Source organism: Galeopterus variegatus, unplaced genomic scaffold (assembly GCF_000696425.1).
Source record: "Galeopterus variegatus unplaced genomic scaffold, G_variegatus-3.0.2 Scaffold2286, whole genome shotgun sequence".
In the NCBI taxonomy this organism is placed as follows: domain Eukaryota; kingdom Metazoa; phylum Chordata; class Mammalia; order Dermoptera; family Cynocephalidae; genus Galeopterus; species Galeopterus variegatus.
This window is the reverse complement of record NW_007728397.1, coordinates 16,246-39,098: the sequence shown is the minus strand read 5'-3', so window position 1 is coordinate 39,098 and position 22,853 is coordinate 16,246. Positions and strand designations below refer to the sequence as shown.

The window sequence follows — 22,853 nt, the reverse complement described above, 5'->3', positions numbered from 1 at the left end:
CACTAACTTGATTTTTTCTATCGTTGTTTCCTGGAGCTGCCTCACCAGGATCTCCAACTTCAGTGCTCACTGAAGTACACAACTGACCTGGGAGAGCCCAACCCTCCAGAGCAGACCCAGATCCCTGGAACCTGGCCTTGGCCCAACCTCGGCCTTCGCTTTGCCAGGGGAGAAAGTAAAAGACCTCCTCTCAGGGCCAGCAGATCCCCAGCTCTCTGGTGTTTCTGTAACAGCTGCCCATGAACTCTGAATTTCTCTGCAGTTTCCCATGGCATGGATTTGTTCTACCTTGGGGTTCTGTTTACCAGGGCAGTATTCCACTTCCTTTATTTCCTCATCTGACATCCCTACCTGGTTAAGTTCTTGCTGAACCGAGCTAATTCTGCACACCTGATTAAATCTCAAACCAGGGCTTGGAAGATGTAAAACACCAGCCTCCTTGCCAGCTGGCTGCATGTGATAAATACATAGCTCTATTTAGGCAGCCATAAATCAGGGGACTCTCCTTAAGTTTCTGCCTTCGATGGCAAGGGGTGGAGGTGTCTGTGGTTGTTATTACAGGAAAAGTCTGGGAAGGCAAGTCACTGTTTTTGTGGGAGTCACAGGCTTGGAGGAGGCAGAAGCAGTGAGTAAGTGGGACCCTCTCTGCAGATGGACAAGGATTATTAGGAAAGGCGTGATGAAGGGGGTTGGGAGAGCCAGTCCCAGCCTTGAAGAATGAGGCATGGCATTAAGAACGTTGACTCACAGAGTGAAACAGCGATTCCTTTCCAGTTTTCCCTCAGACTTGTAATCATCTTAAAGAGAAAGTCTCAGTTCTGTCTTTAACATCTTTCAAATGCTTCTAAGAGCAAACAGGCCTGAAACCTAGTGCCTTCCCCTGCAGCACTACTAGCTAGAATGCAACAACACCGTTTCATTTCTGGGAATTCATTTTTGTGTTACTTTCTATTTATTGTAAGTGATATTTTTTCTGTTTACAAGGGTGACATAAAATTTCCTTTAGAATTAAGAGTTTAAAAAAGAACTCAATTCAAACCAAAAAGTTAAGCAAATAAAGTATAGCTGGGACTCAATCACGGCAAGAACAACAAAAAACATGACGATGGTGCCCAAGTGATTGACGTTTGGAAAATGCTGTCCCAGAAGAAGGTGCAGGGAGTACTCCCAGATTAAGGAGACCTGGATTTAAAAAATCATCCTTTGCCAATTTCATTCATTCATTCACTATTCAGTACAATAGTATTTTCAAAAAACCTTTCTTTTCCTTGATGTTGTAGATTCCAGAAATAAATTGGAAACTGAAGTTCCTTGATGTTGTAGATTCCAGAAATAAATTGGAAACTGAAGATTTAAGGAAAAATGTTGTTTTAAAATGTTCTGACTTCAAAGAATGATACCAGAAACTTAAAAAGGTATATTAACTACTTATTTAAATTTAGTATTATCAACTAGTATGCCTTAAGGCAACATATGTTTTAGAGCTGTGGGCCTAAAGTGGCTCGTAGTCTTGACCACAATAGAAAAGGCTGAGTTAGCATCTAATAGATGAGCATACTTTTAATGGAATAGTGATTAACCAGTCATTGTCATCCCTGTACACTCTCTTTGGTGAAGATCTCTTGCCCTCTGTGGCTTAGCATGTGAAATTGTACAGTAGCTTGCTCCATCGTTCTGGTTGTAGAAGGGAAGTTGTTATGTGGAGTTCAGCTGGGAATTTCTGTAAGGATTGTATGTTTAGTAATTTGATAGGTAAAAAAAAAAAAAAAGGCAAATGTATCAAAGAGCAGGAGACTCACATCTGAGCTGGTGGGAAACAATGTGAGAACCACAGGACTTGAATGTTAATAGACATGCCTTATGAAATATACATCGATGACACTGGCAGTGTTTAAAGATGGATGAATTTTTTTTTAACTTAACAAAATTTTTTTAACTATTTTTCTGAAATGGGTTTTTTTCATGCCTTATGAAATATACATCGATGACACTGGCAGTGTTTAAAGATGGATGAATTTTTTTTTTTAACTTAACAAATTTTTTTTAACTATTTTTCTGAAATGGGTTTTTTTTCCCCAGACAAAGAACAAAGTGGCCAGCTCAAGGCCTTTCCACTTCTAGGATTATGATTTATTTTATACACACAAAAGTGACCAGAAAAGTGGCCAAAGGAACTTACATGAGTTTTCTTTGTTGTTACAAGAAAGCAAGCCAGTGCACTTCTGGGATGAACCCAAGTTATATATTAATACCCAAATAAAATAGCCCGAGTCCCTGTTCCTACTCAGCAAGAGGTTCAGCACCTGCACAAGGTTTTCCAGGTGTCCAGGGAGGTGCCTCTCCTGGTCGTCCTTCCCTGGGAACTCCAGCCAGCTCTCCCTCTTGCCTCCTGCCCTTTCCCTCCCTCTGTCCCCCTTCATTCCACACACGGCCATTGCTTCTCCTGAATTCCCCAAGGCGTTCGTATGTAACAGACTTTGCAGAACAGATAAGGATGGGGGGTAACAGCACAACCCAGAACAGGCAGTGATGACTGAGACGTCCCTGCCCCCGGGTCCCGTGCTCTGGCTCTGCCAAGAAACTTCGTGCTGGCTGGCTGGCTGGCTCTCTCCTTAGGCCATGTTGTGCTCAGACCCTCTCTCCCACCCACCCCTACAGCTCCTCTGTTACCAATTCTGGGTCTGCTTGAGGGATACAGACACCTCCAGTCCTAGTTAACCTTATGTAAAATAATGCATCTTTCTAACTCTATCCCAGTATAGGATTGAGGTGAACTTTTGCTTTCTTTTTTAAAATAATAATTAAGAAGTTTGGCCCAACAAAAGAGTTGGCTACTTCTGATCCCCTACTCTAGCAATGTAGCACACAGGTAGAAGCAATAAAATTATGATTTTTCTCTTTAATCCATCTCAGCTAAAAGTCTTAAGCATGGCTCCCTCCTTCTCTGAGGAGAGAAACCCCAGGACCAGTGGCAGGTGGGGGATCCTTCCATGGCTTTTGCTTCACTGATGATTTCATTTATCTCTTCAGGGGCTGCACTGATTGGCAGGGGCCCTGGAGGGCTGGCCCTGGATCCTGATTGACCTTCTGCCAGGGAGACACATGAGGCTGAAGATGAATTTGGGAAAAGTAGCCACTTGCTACCTTAGCTATGGAAAAGCAGGGCCACAGTGAGATGGAAATGACCCCTTCAGATCCTTTCTCCTACATTAAATTGTTGAAAGTCAACCGGGAGCTACTGGTCACTCACATCCGTAACACTCAGTGTCTGCTGGACAACCTGCTGAAGAATGACTATTTCTCAGCTGAAGATGCCGAGATTGTGTGCGCCTGCCCCACCCAGCCCGACAAGGTGCCCTGGTGACAGGGAGTGGCATGGGCAGCATGCAAACCTCGGTAGCCATGGGGGCTTCTCCCTACTGACCTGAGTGGAGAGTTCTGAGAGTTCAGTACACTGGGAGGAATTTCACACTGGGGTCTTAGTAGAACATAAATGCCCATGTTATCGGCTCTTGCACAGTCAAGTGTTTCACTTCTTGCATGTGTCTGGAGCCAACGCTTATACCTCAGCTCTTACTGCTATGTGCATTGGTTCCCAGACACCTCATTTTGGGGGGGGGTGGACTGTCCTCTAACCAACTGAGCTGACTGGCCGGCCCTCCCCTCATTTTTTTTCATCTACTTTAAATTAGTAGGAGGGAAAAAGAAAACAAGCATAGAACACCAGCCCTGCTGCTCACTGAATGTGGTCAAGCTCTGGAGGCTGCTCATGGCTGGGTCACACTCAGAACGGGTACTACCATGGGTTCGGGAATGGTGACATCCCGAGGTTGGCCCCAGGAAGGAATGTTCCACACTCCACAGTGGGAGGTTCTAACAGCCCTTAGTGTCACTTAAAATTTGTTTCATCTTCTGAAAAATAAACTCGAGACCAAAAACTGCCTCTTGGTTGGAGGAATGACAGAGCCTGTTTGGCTTCTACAGCAAGCCCAGTAGCACATTCATGTGCTTTGGTCTTCTTTCTTGATCTTTTCTCTGCATTTTTAATAATAAAAAAACTATTTTTAACATATAATTCACATAAGGGTCTGTCATCCTCTTGCTGTATGGCCCAGCCACCCCACCTCTTTATGACAAAGGGGTGACTTTCTCCCTCTCCACACTTATTCCTGAAAAGCCTCCTGGGTTTTTCGAGCTGTGTGTTTTTATTTCTTGCTAAGGAGGTCCGTTTCGCAGGTTCTAGGCCTCCAACATGCTGAATCTCACAACAGCCGGTGGATGGCCATGCTACTGGCTTTAGCAAGAGCTTGAAGCCCTGTCCTGAGCCTGCCTGGGGGTCTTTCCAGTAGGAGGACGCCCCTCATCCAGCTCATGCCCTCATGCTTGTGCCTCCACCAGGTCCGCAAAATTCTGGACCTGGTACAGAGCAAGGGCGAGGAGGTGTCTGAATTCTTCCTCTATGTGCTCCAGCAACTCACAGACGCTTACGTGGACCTCAGGCCTTGGCTGTCAGAAATCGGCTTCTGCCCTTCCCACCTCATTCAGAGCAAAGCTGTTGTCAACACCGATCCAGGTATGCATCAGCCCCAGGGGCAAGCAAGGCCCTGGGGTTGGGAAATGCCCGGCTGGGCATTAGAGCATGCTCCACCATGGCCAGCCCCATAGTTCCCTCACGAAGCAGGCCTGGTGCTCTTCCGATTTTAGAAAGGGAAAGCTGGTCCCCGTCACCTAAGTGCAGCCCGCGTGACTGCAATTGAACTGACCACATGTAACTGGTCAGGTTTATATAGGGGCCCCTGGAAGGACGGGAATGGCCTCTGTTCTGATCTCCTGCTCACTGCCTGTCCTGACATATGTAGACATTTAGTGGTTGCACACGTTCAAGGCTGTATTTTTTTTTTCTTTAATAAATATTTCCAGGTTCGATTCTAGGCAAAGTATTCTTCTATCACCCCCGGGGGTCAGTCTTTATTTCCAAGCTGATCCTTAATCAATCAGTTCAGCAAGTATTCTTGATGTGCCCACCACGTGCCAAGGTGTTGTGCTGGTGCCAGGGACACAGTGGTGAGCACACGCAGATATGGTGCCTGCCCTCAGGAGCTCAGAGTCTAGTGCGCGAGAGAGACCACTGTGAGATAACGTCACGAGTGTGGACTTGCAAATGGAGATCAGGACAGCGGCAGTTCCAGCACTGTGCAGCTGTGACATAATCAGGCCAGGTGGCTCCCGGGGCAGGGCACCTTCCCTCCCTGCTTTTGCTCCCTTCACTTTGAGACAGTGATTGGTAACATACTAGCACCAAGGTCCCAAACTCTGATTTTTAAAGAATCCAGTTTGACCTTGGAAGCAGATGCAAAGGACAGTGTCCCAGAGAGTCGGTGTATGTTTTGGGGAAACAAGGTCAACCGGTAGAGCGCAAGGGCCAAGTTCTTGCTCCTGCACCTAGTGGGGACCTGGCCACTGCGGTGGCTGCTTCTGCTCCCTCTTCTTCCTGCCTCACCTGCTGCCTTCCCCCAAGAAAAAAAGAAAAATACTCCTACAATGAATAGTTCTTCCAAAAGACTTCTCCTTTGGTTTTCTAGCCAGCTACTTCAGTAGCTTTTAATGTATAATTCACTCTACAAGAAGCCACATGCAAAAGACCACATATTGTATGATGCCATTTATGTGAAATGTCCAGAAAAGGAAAGTGTGCAGAGAAAGAAAACAGACCCCTAGTGACCTGCAGCCCAGGCTGGGGCAGGGATTGGCTGCAAAGAGGCTCCAGAGAACTTTGGGAAGATGACAGAGATGTTCTAGAACTGGATTGTGGTGATGCACAACTTTGGAAATTCACTAAAAATCATTGAATAGTATATAACACTTACTTATAATGAATGAGCTTTGTGAAATATAAATTATGCTTCAAAAAAGCTGTAAAAAATATATAATTCACTTTACAAATTTTAAGCATACAACCAAATCGGACTAAGTTGATGGGAAAGGTTTATAGATGAATCTGGAAATGTGCATGGGTATCTAATTTTTGTTAAGTGAACTATAATTAGAATCCAAAAACTATTTTATTTTATTTCATTTCATTTTTGGGCAAGAACTATTTTTTTTTTTCTTTCTGTCTTTTTTCGTGTCCGGCAACAGATCGCAACCCTCAGTGTCGCACCCGTACCGGACCGGGACCGGCAACGGGATCGCAACCCTCGGTGCTGCGCCCGCACCTCGCTCAGCCAGTGAGCGGGAACCGGTCTGTATGTGGGATCCGAACCCTCGGCGGGAGCGCCACCGCGCTTCCCAAGCGGCACACTGTAGCAGTGCGCCACCGGGCCGGCCCTGGGCAAAAACTATTTTAAAGGAATCTCTGGAACACCCTTTTGTTGGGGAAGAACTGCCTCCCTCTTGGTGTAAGCTCCACTCTCCTCGCCTGGGTCTGCTGGGAGCATGGTGCCCGTGTGAGCGTGTGGCCACATCTCCTCCCCTCAGGGGCAGCCCCGGGCTCATCCTGTGGCATATGCCAAGCATCAAGTGATCCCGAGGCCCTCAGCCTGGGCGCCGGGGCTGGTCTGCTCTGTGTAGGATAGGGCTGGTTTCCATCTTAGTGTCCTCAGTTGTGGTGTTTTAGGTGAGGCACAGCTCCTTTGAGCAGTGTTATAAGCAAAAGAAATGTTAGAGTAATTTCTTCCCTTAACAAGACTTTCAGCTGGCAGGTTAACTCAATTGGTTAGAGTGCAGTGTTATAAAAGCAAGGGTTTGGATGCCTGTACTGGTCAGCCACCAAAAAAAAAAAAAGACTTTCCATGGGGACTGGCTCATGCTATTTGAACAGGACTCTGGGGATGGAGTGGGTCAGAAGGGCCATGTGGCCTGGCCCTCGAGTGTAAGGGGGCTTAAGTTTGCAGCTGGAGTTCAATGACAACATTGTACAGAGGAATAAGGGAGGCCTGATTCAGATACTGATCCTAGCTGAAGTCTGTCGCCCTCTGGCTGGCTAAATCTGAGGTCAAGCAGAGAGATTGAAGCCTGGGGACCCTCGGATTCTGGAATGCTGGCCCTGGGGCTGCATGGGGCCTGCATCTGCAGAGTGGGTACACTTGCCTCAGGGTCCAGGGTATGGGTTTTGTTTGCTTGTGGCTTGCCTCTCTCTTCCTTGAGACCTCCCTGTTTGATATGACCTCCACCTCTGTTTCTCTCTCTGCCTCCACCTTTCTCCTGGGGACCACTGTGCCCCATTACCCACCCCTCCAGTGAGCAGGTACACACAGCAGCTGCGCCACCATCTGGGCCGTGAGTCCAAATTCATGCTGTGCTACGCCCAGAAGGAGGAGTTGCTGCTCGAGGAGATGTACACGGACACCGTCATGGAGCTGGTCGGCTTCAGCAACGAGAGTCTGGGCAGCCTGAGCAGCCTGGCCTGCCTCCTGGACCCCACCACGGACGTCCTCAACGAGCAGGGTGAGACCATCTTCATCTTCGGCGACGCGGGGGTGGGCAAGTCCATGCTGCTTCAGCGGCTGCAGCACCTCTGGGCCACTGGCCAGCTGCACGCGGGGGTCAAGTTCTTCTTCCACTTCCGCTGCCGCATGTTCAGCTGCTTCAAAAAGAGTGACTCGCTGTATCTGCAGGACCTGCTCTTCAAGCACTATTGCTACCCGGAGCAGGACCCCGACCAGGTGTTCGCTTTCCTGCTGCGCTTTCCCCAAGCGACCCTCTTCACCTTTGACGGCCTGGACGAGCTGCACTCAGACTTTGACCTGAGTCGCGTGCCTGACAGCTGCTGTCCCTGGGAACCTGCCCACCCCCTGGCCCTGCTGGCCAGCCTGCTCAGCGGGAAGCTGCTCAAGGGGGCCAGCAAGCTTCTGACCGCCCGCACCGGCATTGAGGTGCCGCGCCCGCTCCTGCGGAAAAAGGTGCTTCTCCGGGGCTTCTCCCCCAGCCACCTGCACAGCTTCGCCCGGAGGATGTTCCCTGAGCGGGCCGTCCAGCAGCGCCTGCTGGACAAGCTGGAGGCCAACCCCAACCTCTGCAGCCTGTGCACCGTGCCCCTCTTCTGCTGGATCATCTTCCGGTGCTTCCAGCACTTCCACACCGCCTTCGACGGCTCCCTGCATCTGCCCGACTGCACGGTGACCCTGACCGATGTCTTCCTGTTGGTACTCGAGGTCCACCTGAACAGGACACAGCCCCGCAGCCTGGTGCAGCACAACACCCGCAGCCAGGCAGAGACCCTCCGTGCCGGCTGGGGCACCCTGCGCTCGCTGGGGCAGGTGGCCCACTGGGGCATGGAGAAGAGCCTCTTTGTCTTCAGCCAGGAGGAGCTGCAGGCCTCCGAGCTGCCGGAGGAAGCCCTGCAGCTGGGCTTCCTACGGGCCGTGCCCGAGCTGGGCCCCGGAGGGGACCAGCAGTCCCACGAGTTCTTCCATGTCACCCTCCAGGCCTTCTTTACAGCCTTCTTTCTCGTGGCAGATGACAAGGTGGGCACCCGGGAGCTGCTCAGGTTCTTCCAGGAGTGGACACCTTCTGGGGAGGCAGCCGCGGTGTCCTGCTATCCCCTCTTCCGCCCTTGGCAATGCCTGCAGGCCAGTGGCCTGCCTGGGGAAGACCCCTTCAAGAACAACGATCACTTTCAGTTCACCAGCCTCTTCTTGTGCGGGCTGTTGTCCAAAGCCAAACAGAAGCTCCTACAGCGCCTGGTACCCACGGCAGCCCTAAGGAGGAAGCGCAAGGCCCTGTGGGCACACCTGTTTGCCAGCCTGCGGTCCCACCTGAAGAACCTACCCCGTATTCAGTCTGGGAACTTCAGCCAGGTGCAGGCCATGCCCACCTTCATCTGGATGATGCGCTGCATCTACGAGACACAGAGCCAGAAGGTGGGGCAGCTGGCGGCCAGGGGCATCTGTGCCAACTACCTCAAGCTGAGCTACTGCAATGCCTGCTCGGCTGACTGCAGCGCACTCTCCTTCGTCCTGCACCACTTCCGCAAGCAGCTCGCCCTCGATCTGGACAACAACAATGTCAATGATTACGGCGTGCGGGAGCTGCAGCCCTGCTTCAGCCGCCTCACTGTGGTCAGGTGAGGCCACCAGGCATGGGGAACAGCAGGTGGGCCGGGGTGGGGGGCTGGCTCGGGAGGCACCAGGACTGGCATTGTGGATCAAGATCCCCTGGATCTGCTGTTACCCTGGGACTCCTGACCACTGGTCTTGGAACATCTGGACCTTCTTTATCTCAGGGTGGCAGAGGGCAAGAAACAGAGCTTCTGCAGCTGGGCCAGGATCAGCCCCAGCTGGGTGCCCTTGAACAAATACCTTAACTTCTCTGAGCCCCAGTGTCCTCATCTGGAAAAAGGAGATGCTTATAATCCTAGCAATTACAGTAATACAACCAGCGTTTATTGAGAATGGGTGAAGTGCATTACAAATATTATCTCATTTAATGCTCTTAACCCTATGAGGCAGGTACTGTTATTGTCTCCATTTGGCAAACGAGGAAGCAGAGGCACAGAGGCATTAATAACTTGCTCCAGGTCACACAGCTAGGATGAGGTGGAGGCAGAATGCATGAACATATCTTTTAAGATTAACATAAGGCTTGGAGATGGCGCTTGAAAAGTTTCTGGCATGTGAGAGCTCTTATTATTGCAGAGAAAGCAGACCTTGTGCTAACTGGCATTAGTTACTTTCTATGATGAAAGCCAGCAGCCCTATGCGCTGCTAGAGACCTCAGTCAGAATGCTAACTTGTGGTTATTTTCCTGTTCAGTGGTTTACAGGGAAGAGAAGCCAGTCTGCTTTCTTCTGTTAGCATTTCCTGTATAAAATAAACCTAGTACATCTCTGCAAGGGTTAAATTCTCCATTACTTGGCTCATGCATTTCTAAAGAGCAGTGAGGATTTGGAGCTGATCCTATGCCTGTTGTACCAGTGCCAGAGTGTAAATTGTGTGGGGACTTGGGGTGTAGGGAGCTGAGGGCTGCCCTGGTCTGGGAATTGGAAAGTCTGGAGTCTGTTCTCTGCACTCTCAGCCAGGAACTGTCCCTCTGCAACCTTAGGCAATCTCACATCCAGCGCCAGCCTGTACCCATCTTATAAAAGGGAAACTGTACCAGCAAGTGGTCCTGCCCCATCCTGCTGTCCCCAGGTGACGTTTTCCTCCACACCAATGAGAGAAAAAGCAGCTCATATGGAAGCATTTTGAACTCTCTGAGAGCATCAGTTAGCATTAATTTTGGCTTAATTAGAAAAAACCCAGAATCTTGGTGGCTTAAATAAATTGCAAGCTTACATCTCTCTTGTGCAAAGTCTAGAGGTAGGCAGTTCAGGGCTGGTGTGTTGTCTCTATGACCATGCAAATCCCAGGCTCTCTTCTGCCTTGCTACTCTGCCATCCTCACTATCTGGTTTCTACCTCTTGACCCAAGACAGCTGCTCAAGCTCCAGCCATCTAGTTGATATTCTAGCCATTCTAGGAAGAAGGAAGGGCAAAGAAGGACCCACCCTATTCTTTTAAGAAGACTTCTCAGCTATTACCTATGCTACTGCTGCTTAGATTTCACTGGGCAGAACCCCAAGACAGCTGCTCAAGCTCCAGCCATCTAGTTGATATTCTAGCCATTCTAGGAAGAAGGGAGGGCAAAGAAGGACCCACCCTATTCTTTTAAGAAGACTTCTCAGCTATTACCTATGCTACTGCTGCTTAGATTTCACTGGGCAGAACATAATCATATGTGCCTAGCTAAAAAATGGGGGATTCTGTTACTAAGAAAGCATAGACATTAGGAGTGACGAATAGCCTCTGCCATCCTGGGATAGCCATGCAGTGTGTGTACACACAATGCCCCAGCACCAAGCTGGGTATTATGGGGGGAAGAGTCCAGAGTATCCGACCTGATCATTTTGGTGTGGCATAAAAATCAACCTTTCACCTACTTGGTCTTTTACTTATTACAGAGGTCAGCTGTGGACCAAATTCAGACGTTGGCTTATGTTTGTAAATAAAGCTTTATTGGAGCACAGCCACAGCCATTTGTTTACTTACTGGCTGCTTTGCATTACTGACTTGAGTAGTCATGACAGAGACCATATGGCCCACAGAGCCTAAAATATTGGCCATCTGACCCTTTAGAGAAAAAGTTTGCTGACTCCTGGTGTATTACCTTATCCAGTTTCTGACTCTCAGCTCATCCCTGAATCTTATTCTGCTTTTCAAGCTTCACCTAAATGATGGGGTAGAGGATTGAGAAGATCAGTTTAGCTTGATACGGAGATTTCTTGGTAGTGAAAAAAAGTTGTTTCACATTTTAGCCACATTAAACTATCCTGCTAGTGTAGGGACTTCCCAGAGAAATTCCATGTGTGGCTGGGCCTTGTCTGGAAGATATCCACAGTCCCGGAGTCCCTCTTTTCCTGCCCTGCCTCTGAGCCTGGCTACACAGGTGGCCACTGCCTTATAGAGGAGCCAGAGAGTCCTGTCCCTTCTGGTCCTGCTTCTGGTGGTTTCTCAATCACCACCTGCACTTTTCCCCACAGAGCCGTGCCACGTGAACAGTCTCTCTTGGCAGGAGGGCCCCAGACCTTTTCTGGCAGCAAGTCAGGCTTAGCCCATGCATTTCTGGATGGGTAGGCTGTTGGCATTCTGGGTGGGACAATTCTTGTGGGAACTGTCCAGGTTTTACAGGACACCTAACATCACCAGTCCCACCCACAAGATGATGGGGCATTTCCTCCCCCAGTCACAGCAGCTACTAAAAGCAGTCCCTCCATTTCCAAACCCCATGCCCCGCACTGTGCAGCAGGAACCTCAGAGAGGGTGTGGTGGGATGCTGGCTTCATGTTTCCCTCATGGGCTGTGCTATATGCCAGGCTTTTTAGGGGCTGTGTGGCTGCTATGGCCATTCTCGCAGGGGGCATTTGTAACTGGGAGAACTCCAGGGCCTATAGGCTCTGGATCCTTGTGGGATTAATGGTCCTTCGTAATGAGCAGCTGCCCTGATTTGTACTTTTCTTTGCTGATTGGTTTCAGACTCAGCGTAAACCAGATTACCGACAGTGGGGTAAAGGTGCTGTATGAAGAGCTGACCAAATACAAAATTCTCACGTATTTGGGGTATGTCTTTCTCAAGAACACTGGGCCAGTGCCCTGGTAATGATACAGAGCAGCAGGAACCAATGGCCCAGGGCCAGGAAGAGAACTGGTCCAGGACGTAGGAGCCCTGGGTTCTGTTCTTGGCTCAGCCAGGAGCCCACTGAGCAAGTCACAAAATCTCTCTGAGCCACAGCCTCCTCACTTGTAAAATTGGGATCCTAACATAGGCAAGTAGTTTTACAACAGGTTATTGGGGAATGCAAAGAAAGAGTATATGGGGATATGTTCTATAAATGTTAAAATGTTGTTTATGGATTGGACTTTACTACTATGGGCCCATAATCCCTCATCCAGAACCTGTGGGGCAGGACATGAGTGGGATTCTGTGTACGTGCTATATAGTAGGGACACAGCCAGTGGGGTCTAGGGCAATAGCCCATTCTCAAATACTTTAATCTTTCTGCAGCAAAATGTATGGATATTCAGACCAAGTAGGGTAAGTAAAGACCATAAAGAGCTCCACATCCGTTGCCAAAAGAGTTATGAAAAAGTGGGTTTTCAGAGCCTTTGGGATTTTGGAGTTTGGGATCAGGGATTGTGGGCCAGTCCAGCCAGCCCCACAGCCATTGGCCCTGTGAGCAGGAATGGTTGCCAGCTGCTTTGGGCCTCAGTGGCTCCCGCTGTAAAATGAGGATGTGAGGTGAATGATCTCAGGCTCCCCTCAGCCTGGAGCTCTGTGCAACTGTGGAGACCTCGAAACCTCAGTTTAGTGACGTCTTTCAGCTTCTTTCTGCCTTATTGTTGAACTGGTATCGAGTGGTTAGATGACTGAAAGGGAGACACCGGGAAGCTTCAGTATTCAGAACGAAACCTTTTCTCCTCAAGATGCTGGCTATAATCTTAATTGAACAGATACCCATCATCTACCATTTATCAAGCACTAATGTGCCAGGGCTTTGCCTCATGTCATATAATCCTCATAAAAAGGGAACTCTAATTATTACCCCAGTATTACAGCTAGAGAAACTGACACGCAGAGAGGTTAAGTAACTTGTTCCAGGTCAGAAGGCCAGAGAAAGTGGTGAGGCTGGTTTTGAACCCAGGCTATGAGATCCCAGAGCCTACAACTCTGGTCTCTACATGTTCTCCTTTCAACCCAGACTTTGGGAAAAAATACTTAGGAAAAAAATGGGGGTCATTGAAATGACATTGGAAGTCATAAAGTCTCATGGCTGTGCTTTCTCTCGAAGGTTATACAACAACCAGATCACAGACGTCGGAGCCAGGTTCATTGCCCAAATCCTGAATGAGTGCAAAGGCCTCACACACCTTAAGTAAGTGGGGTTGGGTGTGGAGCTTCCTAGTAGTTCCTCTTCTCCTTTGCTTCTCTTGGTCACCCCTTTTGTTACTCAAAGAATAAATGTCACTGTAAGAGCTTTCACCCTAAAGCCTTCTGCTTGCCCCAGGGCCATGCTGGTCAAATTAACACATAGGCCTGTTTGTGAAAGGTGAGCTGACCTCGTGGAAGAATTGTGACCTATGGGTGAGGCTCAGATTTTGGTTTTTTTGTTTGTTTGTTTTTAAAAGATGACCGGTAAGGGGATCTCAACCCTTGACTTGGTGTTGTCAGCACCACGCTCAGCCAGTGAGCAAACCGGCCATCCCTATATAGGATCCGAACCCGTGGCCTTGGTGTTATCAGCACCACACTCTCCCGAGTGAGCCCCGGGCTCACTTGTCATCAGTCGGGGGAAGGCTTAGAATCTTGATTTTATTAGCTACTGACAGGAAGAAAGGGCACAGCTATCACCCTTTCTGGAGTACTAGAGAGAAGGGAGTCCCCATTTAGTTGCAAGCAAGAGCTTGATCCTTTGCTCTGTCCCACAATGCCCTGCCAAGGGTGATGTGCCTGTTTCTTCCCTAGCAATGGGTATGCACCTTGACAATTGGCAGTCAAAGCAGGAACTCCCAGGCCTGCCAATGGAAGTGAGCAATGCTCCCGGGGCCACTTAGAGACACCAGGGCAGGCTCGGGTTGCTAAGTTTCTGCAGAGATCTTGAGCCCCTCCTAGAGCGAAACCCTGACTGGCTGTCATCGGGGCCTTTGGTCCCTCCTGCTCCCGGGGCCACTTAGAGACACCAGGGCAGGCTCGGGTTGCTAAGTTTCTGCAGAGATCTCGAGCCCCTCCTAGAGCGAAACCCTGACTGGCTGTCATCGGGGCCTTTGGTCCCTCCCGAGAGGAGGCCCAGGGCATGGCTGCTGTGGGTCCCAGGAGAAAGACCCCACTTCTCTAGCAGGGTCCAGGAGGAGCTCTGTGCTGGGGAAGAGGGTGGTCCACGTTGGGGGTCTCCGCACAGCTGGAGGCCAACTGTTCATGACTCTCTCTGCAGACTGGGAAAAAACCAAATAACGAGTGAAGGAGGGAAGTGTCTGGCCCTGGCTGTGAAGAACAGCAAGTCAATCTTTGAGATTGGGTGAGTAGAAGCAATGACCGGGTGTGGGCGTGCTGTGGCCTGCGCTGTGCACGCGGTCTCCTGCTGGCCCTTCTGCACGTCAGTACACCAGGGGGGCTGCTTGTCTAGCTGTGGGAAGAGGCAGCAGCCAGAGAGCTTTCTCCACTGATGTTCTGTGGCTTCTGCACGGGAAACGTGTGGAAAGGAGACTAGGGTTGACTACAACTTGCATCACACAGACTTTTGTTTAAGTCATGCAAAAATCAGTGTTGTCACCACCTGCAAATGAAGGGAGCTGTACCAGCCCTATGTGGGAGTTTCTACAGGCACGTGGTCTTCATTGTAAGAATATGATATATATACTCTGCAGGCTTTGTTTTTCTATCAAATTTTTTTTATTGTGGTAAAATACACATAACATGTAGTTTACAGTCTTAGCCATTTTTAATTGTATAGTTGAGTGGTATTATGTATGTTCATATCATTATATTACCATCACCATCACCCATCTCCAAAACTCTTTTCATCTTGCAAATCTGAAACTGTACCCATTAAACTCCCCATTTCCCCTTCCCACAGCCCCTGGCAACCACCATTCTACTTTCTGTCTCTGTGAATTCAACACCTCTAACTACCTCATATAGGTAAATCACACAGTATTTGTCTTTCTGAAACTGGCTTATCTGACTTAGCATAATGTCCTCAAGGTTCATCCATGTTGTAGCACATGTCAGAATTTCCCTCCTTTTTAAGGCTGAATAATGTCCATCATATGTATATGCCACATTTTTTTTATGCATCATCCACTGATAGTCACTTGCATTGCTTTCGTGTTTTAGCTATCGTGAACAGTGCTGCTATGAACATGGATGTGCAGGTATTTCATCCAGGCCCCGCTTTCAATTCTTTTGGGTATATGCTGAGAAGTAGAATTTCTGGGTCATATTGTAATTCTATTTTTTAATTTTTTGAGGAAACTCCACACTGTTCTCCATAGCAGCTGCACCATTTTACATCCCCACCAGCAGTGCACAAGGGTTCCAGTTTCTCCACATCTTCACCAACACTTGTTATTTTCTGGTTTTTGTTTTTTGGGTTTTTTTGATAGTAGCCATCCTAATGGGTGTGTGATAATATCTCATCATGGTTTTGATTCTAGAGGCTTTTTAAAGCTTTCTATGTCATTATAATTTTTATTGGATTATAAAAGGAATATAGGTAATTTTACTTGGAAATTATGGAAAATAGGAAAATTAATAAAAATTATCTTCTCAAAAATAGTTATTTTTAACATTTGAGGTCAATTAAGCTTTCCCATTTTCTCTTTCTCTCTTTGTACTATTTCTTAAAATAGAGTAGAGGTCAAACTCTTTGTTCAGAATTTTATCTTTCGTTTTTCATTTAATCTCATGAGGAGTTTTCCACTTGATTAAAAATTCGATACCACCGAATTGTGTAACACTGAAGACTCTAACTCTGGGGTTTCAGCAAGCCGTAGCTGGCGGGACTTTGGCAGGGTGTTGCTTGGTGGGAGTGTGTTGCTGAGGTGCCTTGGGTTCTGTTGTGGGTGGGCCGGGCAGACTTGCTTTGCTCTGTGTAGGCAGTGCCCCTCATCCTGCAGGGATAGCTGACACTTTTGATAGGTCAGGCACTGTTCCGTGTGCTTTGCATCCATTAACTCATTGAATCCTGACAACAACTCTATGAGGGAACACTCTTATCATCCCCATTCTGCAGATGAGGAGACTGAGGTCTGAGAGGTTACACAATTTGCTCAAGGTTGCACAGGTAGTAGGTGGCAGAGCCAGGACGGCAGACAGTTTTAGCCAGATCTATTCAGATTATCTCCTCTGGCAGAGAGAACACAGCTTCATCTTTGCGACTGTCCACTAAGATTGCAACAGTCGGCAGAGCATGTTTGGTGACGTGCTCCTCATGTAAGAGGAACATTGCTGACAGGTTTCTGAATGTACTTCCCCGTCTCTGCCTCACAGAAGACTGCCTGTGTCTTCAGGAACGTCTGTGACCCCTGTGCAGAGTTGAGCACACGCTGGGAGTCCAGCACCTGCACAGGCCTGCCTGTCAGGCTGCCGCAGACCTTTATACTCTGCAGGGGACATGCAGACTGTTTATTTCTGGGATGGTCTGAGCTTAGGCTCTCGGATGGACAGTTCTCCAAAAGCTGGGGATGAGACCCGGTCTCTAATTGTGCAGCTCGCCAGCCAGCCTGTGTTCACAAGGCTCCACTGCTCTTTCTTCACACATTCCCTTGGGAGTCTGGAATCCAGAGCAGCCCCCTAAGGAGCCAGCGTGAGGAACTAGCCTTGGCCACAGCTCCAGGGGCTGAGCAGAAACCTCTGCCTGTTGAGCATTCATCAAGCTGTGCCACTGGCAGAAAATCAGGGGTGAGCATGGCTGTTTGGGGGGAGCTAACTTTCACTGTCTTGCCTCTGCCCTCAGAATGTGGGGCAATCAAATTGGGGATGAAGGAGCAAAAGCCTTCGCTGAGGCTCTGAGGAACCACCCCAGCTTGACCAACCTGAGGTAACTGCTGCCTTCTGAGACCTGCGGTCCCCAGGGCCGACCCAATCACTCTGCACTCCTCTGGGTTTGCCAGGGGAGGAGTTCGGGGAGGGGGCAATTGGCTTTCCTAGTAGGGGAGGGAATTTGTGTGTGTGATTTTCAGGTTCACATCATCAACCATCAATACAGAAGACAGACTTCTGTAACCAAATGTGTGGGGATTGCAATCAGTTCTGCAGTGGACACCAGCTGGGTGCCCTCCAATTCAATTCAAAGAATTTATTTGAGCCAAATTGAGTGACTGCAGCCCAGGAGGCACTTCCAAGTCATCTTGGGAAGTGCTCTGGAGAAACAAAGAAGTTGGGCTTGTAAAGGAAAAGGACAGATCAGAAGAGGAGTGGTTGCAAAATTGTTTGTCTGACAATACAATTGGCACTAGCATCTTTACGTAGTCTTGGCAGTAAGGGATTGGTTGTAACAGTCTTTGAGACAATCCTCAGCTAGACATTCTCCATTTTGACAGGAGGTATATGGATAACAGTCAACAGATGGTTGGTAGATGTTGGTCATTATTCTTCCAGGACATTGTGACCCTTGATATTGATTAGCAAAGTTTAAAAGTTCAGAGTGTCTTTGGATGTGATTGATAGCAAAAGTTCACAAGTTCAGGGTGCCCTCGGATGAGACATGCCTGAAGCTCAAGCTAGGATGGCCTCCTGACTCCGTTTTAGATTCCTGACAGACTGACACCATTTTCCTTCATCAATGAATAAGACAATAGAAAGAACAGTGTGTGTTTTTCCCTCTCTCAGGATGTGTCTCTAATAATTGACCCCATGTTTTCCTTCCTAGCCTTGCATTCAATGGCATCTCCACAGAAGGAGGAAAGAGTCTTGCACGGGCCCTGCAGCAGAATGCATCTCTGAGAATATTCTGGTAATAACTAGGGTCATTTTGAAGGGTTGGGTCTCAGGAATTATTCCAGGGGCTGCACACAGCCTCAAATCTTAACTGAAAAATTGCCTCTCAATTGGAAAGGCTCTAAACCTTTCAAAGTTAGGCTGATAACTTAATTTCCTCTTAGAGAAGAAGATAGCTATTTCCAGAAGCACAAACGGGTACAGAAGGGTGACATGGGCCCCGGGAGCATGAGTTTGTGGCTTAGCTTCTTTGCTACTCTAGGCCTTGGGACAACCAGAAGGATGCCCCTTGAACAGTCAGGAGCATCCCTAGAGCCACCTCGGAGAGGCCTGGCAGGGTCCACTTTCATGCCCTTGGCCCAGCGTCCTCCCTTCCCGCTCTTCACCTGCTCCCCGGGGCAGCCTCCTCTTACCGGGTTTCCAGTCGGGAGCTGGCCTTCGTTCTCACCATCACCTGTCACCAGCGGCCCACGTCCCCACCCCTCTGCACTCCAGGGCACTTACTGAGCGGATGCTGCCTCCTGTTGGTGCTTTTTGTTGTTATTCCTTTTTTTTTTTTTTTTTTTGGTCATTTAACCTTTTATTTTTCTTTGTATCTTATTTACTCGCCTGTGTCATGTCATCAGTTCCTCACGGGCGAGGAAGTTGCATTACAGCCGTCCATGTCATCCGCCCGCAGCTCAGTGCTCATTACATTTGGTTAAGTTCGTTACTGAAAATAATGAAGATGTCATCTTTTTTTTTTTTTCCTTTTTGTCTTTTTTTGTGTCCGGCAACGGATCGCAACCCTCAGTGTCGCCCCCGTACCGGACCGGGACCGGCAACGGGATCGCAACCCTCGGTGTTGCTCTCGCACCTCGCTCAGCCAGTGAGCAGGAACCGGTCTATATGTGGGATCCGAACCCTCGATGGGAGCGCCGCCGCGCTCCCAAGTGGCGCACTGTAGCAGTGCGCCACCGGGCCGGCCCTGAAGATGTCATCTTTATGAGAGTTCTGATATGAGACGTCCTGGCCACTAATGCATCTTTCATTCTTTCCCCTCAAAAACAATCCTTGACATTTTGAAAAGTAATGTATTCTTTTCCAAAAAAAAATGTAAGACACTGAAGTCTGAAAGTGGGAAGTAAAAGTACCTCCCTCATTTATGCTTTCCCTTCTAGCTCCTTTTTTAAATGTGTATTCAAATATAGTATATACAAACTAGAGCAGCACTTAGCAAGTGGCTTTAAAAAATATCTTAACCATATACTGTACATATTTTACATGTCCCTTTGTCAGGGTTTCTCAGTCTTGACACTGTTGACATTTTGGTCCAAATAACTCTATGTTAGGAGGGGCTGTCCTGTGCACCAGGGATATTCAGTAGCAGCCCTGGCCTGTACCATTAGGCACCGGTAGTACCCTCAATCGTCACGATCAACACTGTCTGCATACGTTGCCAGATGTCCTGTGGACGGTGAAGTCTCCCCTGCTGAGAACCACTGCTCTGCTTGGACGCTAGTCATGTCAGTACCATAATCTCTTGAGAGCTGACCGTACGCCATGTATTGTTCAAAGTCTTTTCATGTATTAGCTCCCTCAATCTCACGACCACTCCATGAGGCCCGTACTGTTACTATTCCCATGTACCGATGAGAAAACTCAGACCCAGAGAAGTTAAACCACTTGCCCAAGGTCACCCTGCTAGTAAGTGATACAGACCCAGCAAGTCTGACACTAGAGCACTCTCAGCACTGTTCCCTTCTGCCTCTTTCTTTATTCTACCTTGTTCTCTCTAAGGGCTGCGTGACATCCCACTGAGTGGCTGTTCACAATTTATCAGTGCTTTCTATCGATAGATGTTTAAATTTGTTCAAATTTTACTTTATAACAGACAATACTTCAGCATATGCTGCAGGTTATAAATCCCATGTGTACATCTTTGCACACAAATCTTGGGTAGATTTCTAGAAGTCTAATTGTTGTCTTAAAGTGGAACACATTTAAAATTTGGATAGACACTACCAAATTGCCCTTCAATAAATGATTTTTTTAATGATGTTCTCTTCTATTCCATTCTTCCTTATTATTCTTTCATCCACTGGAACAACAGGGTCCAGCCCTATTTACACGCAGGAGCTTCTGTGCTTTCTCAGACCACTTCTGATTTTAAGAACAATTGAGGGGCTTCCTGAACTTTCCATCACTGAACCCGGGTCCTTCACAAGTGGCTTCAGAGCACAGCGCTGAACACATTTTAACATGCAGTTGTCGGGCTTTCCCAGGTCTTCATTCTGACTTGGCTAACACACTGTTAGTGGGGTGCAAGGGATCTTGAGGCGGGAGGAGACATGAGAAGCAGGCGTTGGCCCCTTGTTTTCGTGGGCCCCCATCTTCTGTGAAGTCTGAGGGTTCAGCAGGGTGGGCAGGTAGTGTGGGCTCCTCTGCAGGCAGCAGGGCTAAGAAATAGGAGCTCGGCTACAGGATTTGCACTGGAAGTCACCATTTATTGGCTGTGGGTCGAGAGGCTGGGCTTGTAGCGTGGCTGTTAGCTGGGCTCTTGGCAAGTGATCAGCTGCATAACTGGAGAGACCTGGGCTGGGATCCCGCTTCCGTGAACTCATTAAACAAAGTCTGCCAGGTCGGCTCTCCTGAGTAAACACTTCCATTTTTTTTCTAGGCTGACCAAAAATGAACTCAACGATGAAGTGGCAGAGAGCTTGGCAGAAATGTTAAAGGTCAACCAGACATTGAAGCATTTATGGTAACTCAGAGAGCCTTAGAATTTCAGACTGTGCTACTTTTCAAAAATATTTTCTGAGATAAAATTTACATACTATCAAATTCACACTTTTGAAGTGTACAATTCAGAAATGTTTAATATATTCACGAGGTTGTGCAACCATCACCATCTAATTCTGGAACATTTCCACTGCTCCCTCCCCCTGCATAAAAGGCCTGTGTGCATTAAGCAGTCGCTCCCCATCCTTTTCCTCCCCCCAGCACTGACGACCACTAATCCACTTTCCGTCTCTGTGGATTTGCCTACTCCCGGTATTTCAGGTAAATGGAATCATGCCATATGTGACCTTTGGTCTCTGTGCTCTTTCACTAGCATAAGTTTTCAAGGTTTGTGTACATTGTAGCATGTATCGGTACTTCGTTGGCTACTTTTTTATGGCTAAGCAATATATTCCACTGTATGGATATTTCACAATGTTTATTCATCAGTTGATGGACATTTGGGTAGTTCCTATTGTTTGACTATTATGAATAATGCTGCTGTGAACACTCATGTACATGCTTTTGTGTGAACATATGTTTTCATTTCTCTTGGGTATATGCTTAGGAATAGAATTGCCTGGACATATAGCAACTCTTTATCTTTATGACTAACCACCAAACTGTTTTCCAAAGTGGCTGCACTGTTTTACATTCTCCCCAGGGACGTGTGAGGGTTCCTGTTTCTCCACATCCTCATGACACTTGCTCTCTGTCGTCCATCTTTTTTGAATCTAGCCATACTAGGGGGTGTGAAGTGATACCATATGGTGGTTTTGATTTGCATTTCTGTGATGACCCACAATGTTGAGTGTCTTTTCATGTGCCTGTTGACCATCTGTGTATCTTCTTTGGAGAAATGTTTCTGCATCCCTTGCCTATATTTTAATTGGGTTGTCTTTTTATTGCTGAGTTGTAAGAGTCTTTGTATTTCCTGGCTGCTAGACCTTTAAGAGCTATAGGATTTGCAAATATTATCTCTCTTTCTGTGGGGTTTTTCTCTTTTTTGATAGCGAACTTTGAAGCACGAAAGTTTTTAATTTTGATGAAGACCAATTTATTTTTCCTTTGGTTGTTTGTGCTTTAGGTGTCTTATCTAAGAGACCATTGCCTAATCCAAGTTCACAAAGATTTATACCTGTGTTTTCTGTTAAGTTGTGTAGTTTTGCTCCCACACTAGGTCTCCAACCCACTTTGAGCTAGTTGTTGCGTGTAGTGTAAGGTGGAAGTCCAGCGTCATTCTTTTGCACGTGGACATCCAGCTGTCCCAGCACCATCTTTTGAAAAGACTCTGTCCCTATTTGATGGCCTTGACATCCTTTTCAACAATCAATTGGCCATAAATATATGGACTTATTTCTGGGCTTTCTATTCTAGTCCATTGATCTATATGTCTGTCCTTATGCAAGGATCAGACTGTCTTAATTACTGTAGATTTGTAGTCAAGTTTTGAAATCAGGAAGTGTGAGTTCTACAACTTTGTTCTTTCTTAAGATTGTTTTGGTCCTTCTGGGTCCCTTGCATCTCATCTGAATTTAGGAATGCCTTGTCGATTTCTGCAAATTTGGATCCCCATACCGGCCAGCTGCCAAGAAAAATTTTTTTCCTGCCAAAAAGCCAGATTGTGCTTTCAGATCTGTTTTTTGTTTGTTTGTTTTTTCTTTTCTTTTCTTTTTAGCCTGCAGACTTATTTTGTGCTCTTCCCTAGGTGCTAGGTCAGCCCCTCCTGGGAGAACAGAGCTGGAACAGGCTTAGAGAGAGATCCTTGGCTGCTTCATGCATGCACAGGCTGTGCTCACCCTAGTGAAGGCAGCCCCAGTGGGCAGATGTGTCTGGGCACTGCCAGGCATTTAGGGACATTAGGTGCTCTTCTGCTTCCTGTTCTCTTGCCAAGTCTTGGTTGGAGACAGCCCACCCTGCCCCCAACAAGACGTAGGTGGTGGCAGTGGCAGCCACTGTGAAGGTGGTGATTAGAAAACAGCAGAGTTGAACTGAATGCAGAACTCTGTGCCTACCTCCAGGTTCTATTTTTGTTCCTTTTGCAAAAATGTCATTACACTTGTGGTCACTGTCACTGGAAGGTCATCACCTCTGCCACTTAGCTGGGGTCCTAACCTTTGGGGG

General features: G+C 47.8%; 1 protein-coding gene across 1 annotated transcript; it reads left to right on the top strand.

The window, feature by feature from the left end:
• The first annotated feature begins 1,340 nt into the window (after positions 1-1,340).
• Positions 1,341-18,192, top strand: NOD1 (nucleotide-binding oligomerization domain containing 1). The gene is made up of 9 exons (XM_008581164.1): positions 1,341-1,415; positions 3,031-3,352; positions 4,399-4,573; positions 7,240-9,064; positions 12,011-12,094; positions 13,324-13,407; positions 14,464-14,547; positions 16,987-17,070; positions 17,902-18,192. The coding sequence occupies exons 2-9, from the start codon at positions 3,152-3,154 to the stop codon at positions 17,987-17,989; spliced, it is 2,625 nt and encodes an 874-aa protein (XP_008579386.1). The 5' UTR covers positions 1,341-1,415; positions 3,031-3,151; the 3' UTR covers positions 17,990-18,192.
• The last annotated feature ends 4,661 nt before the right edge of the window (positions 18,193-22,853 follow it).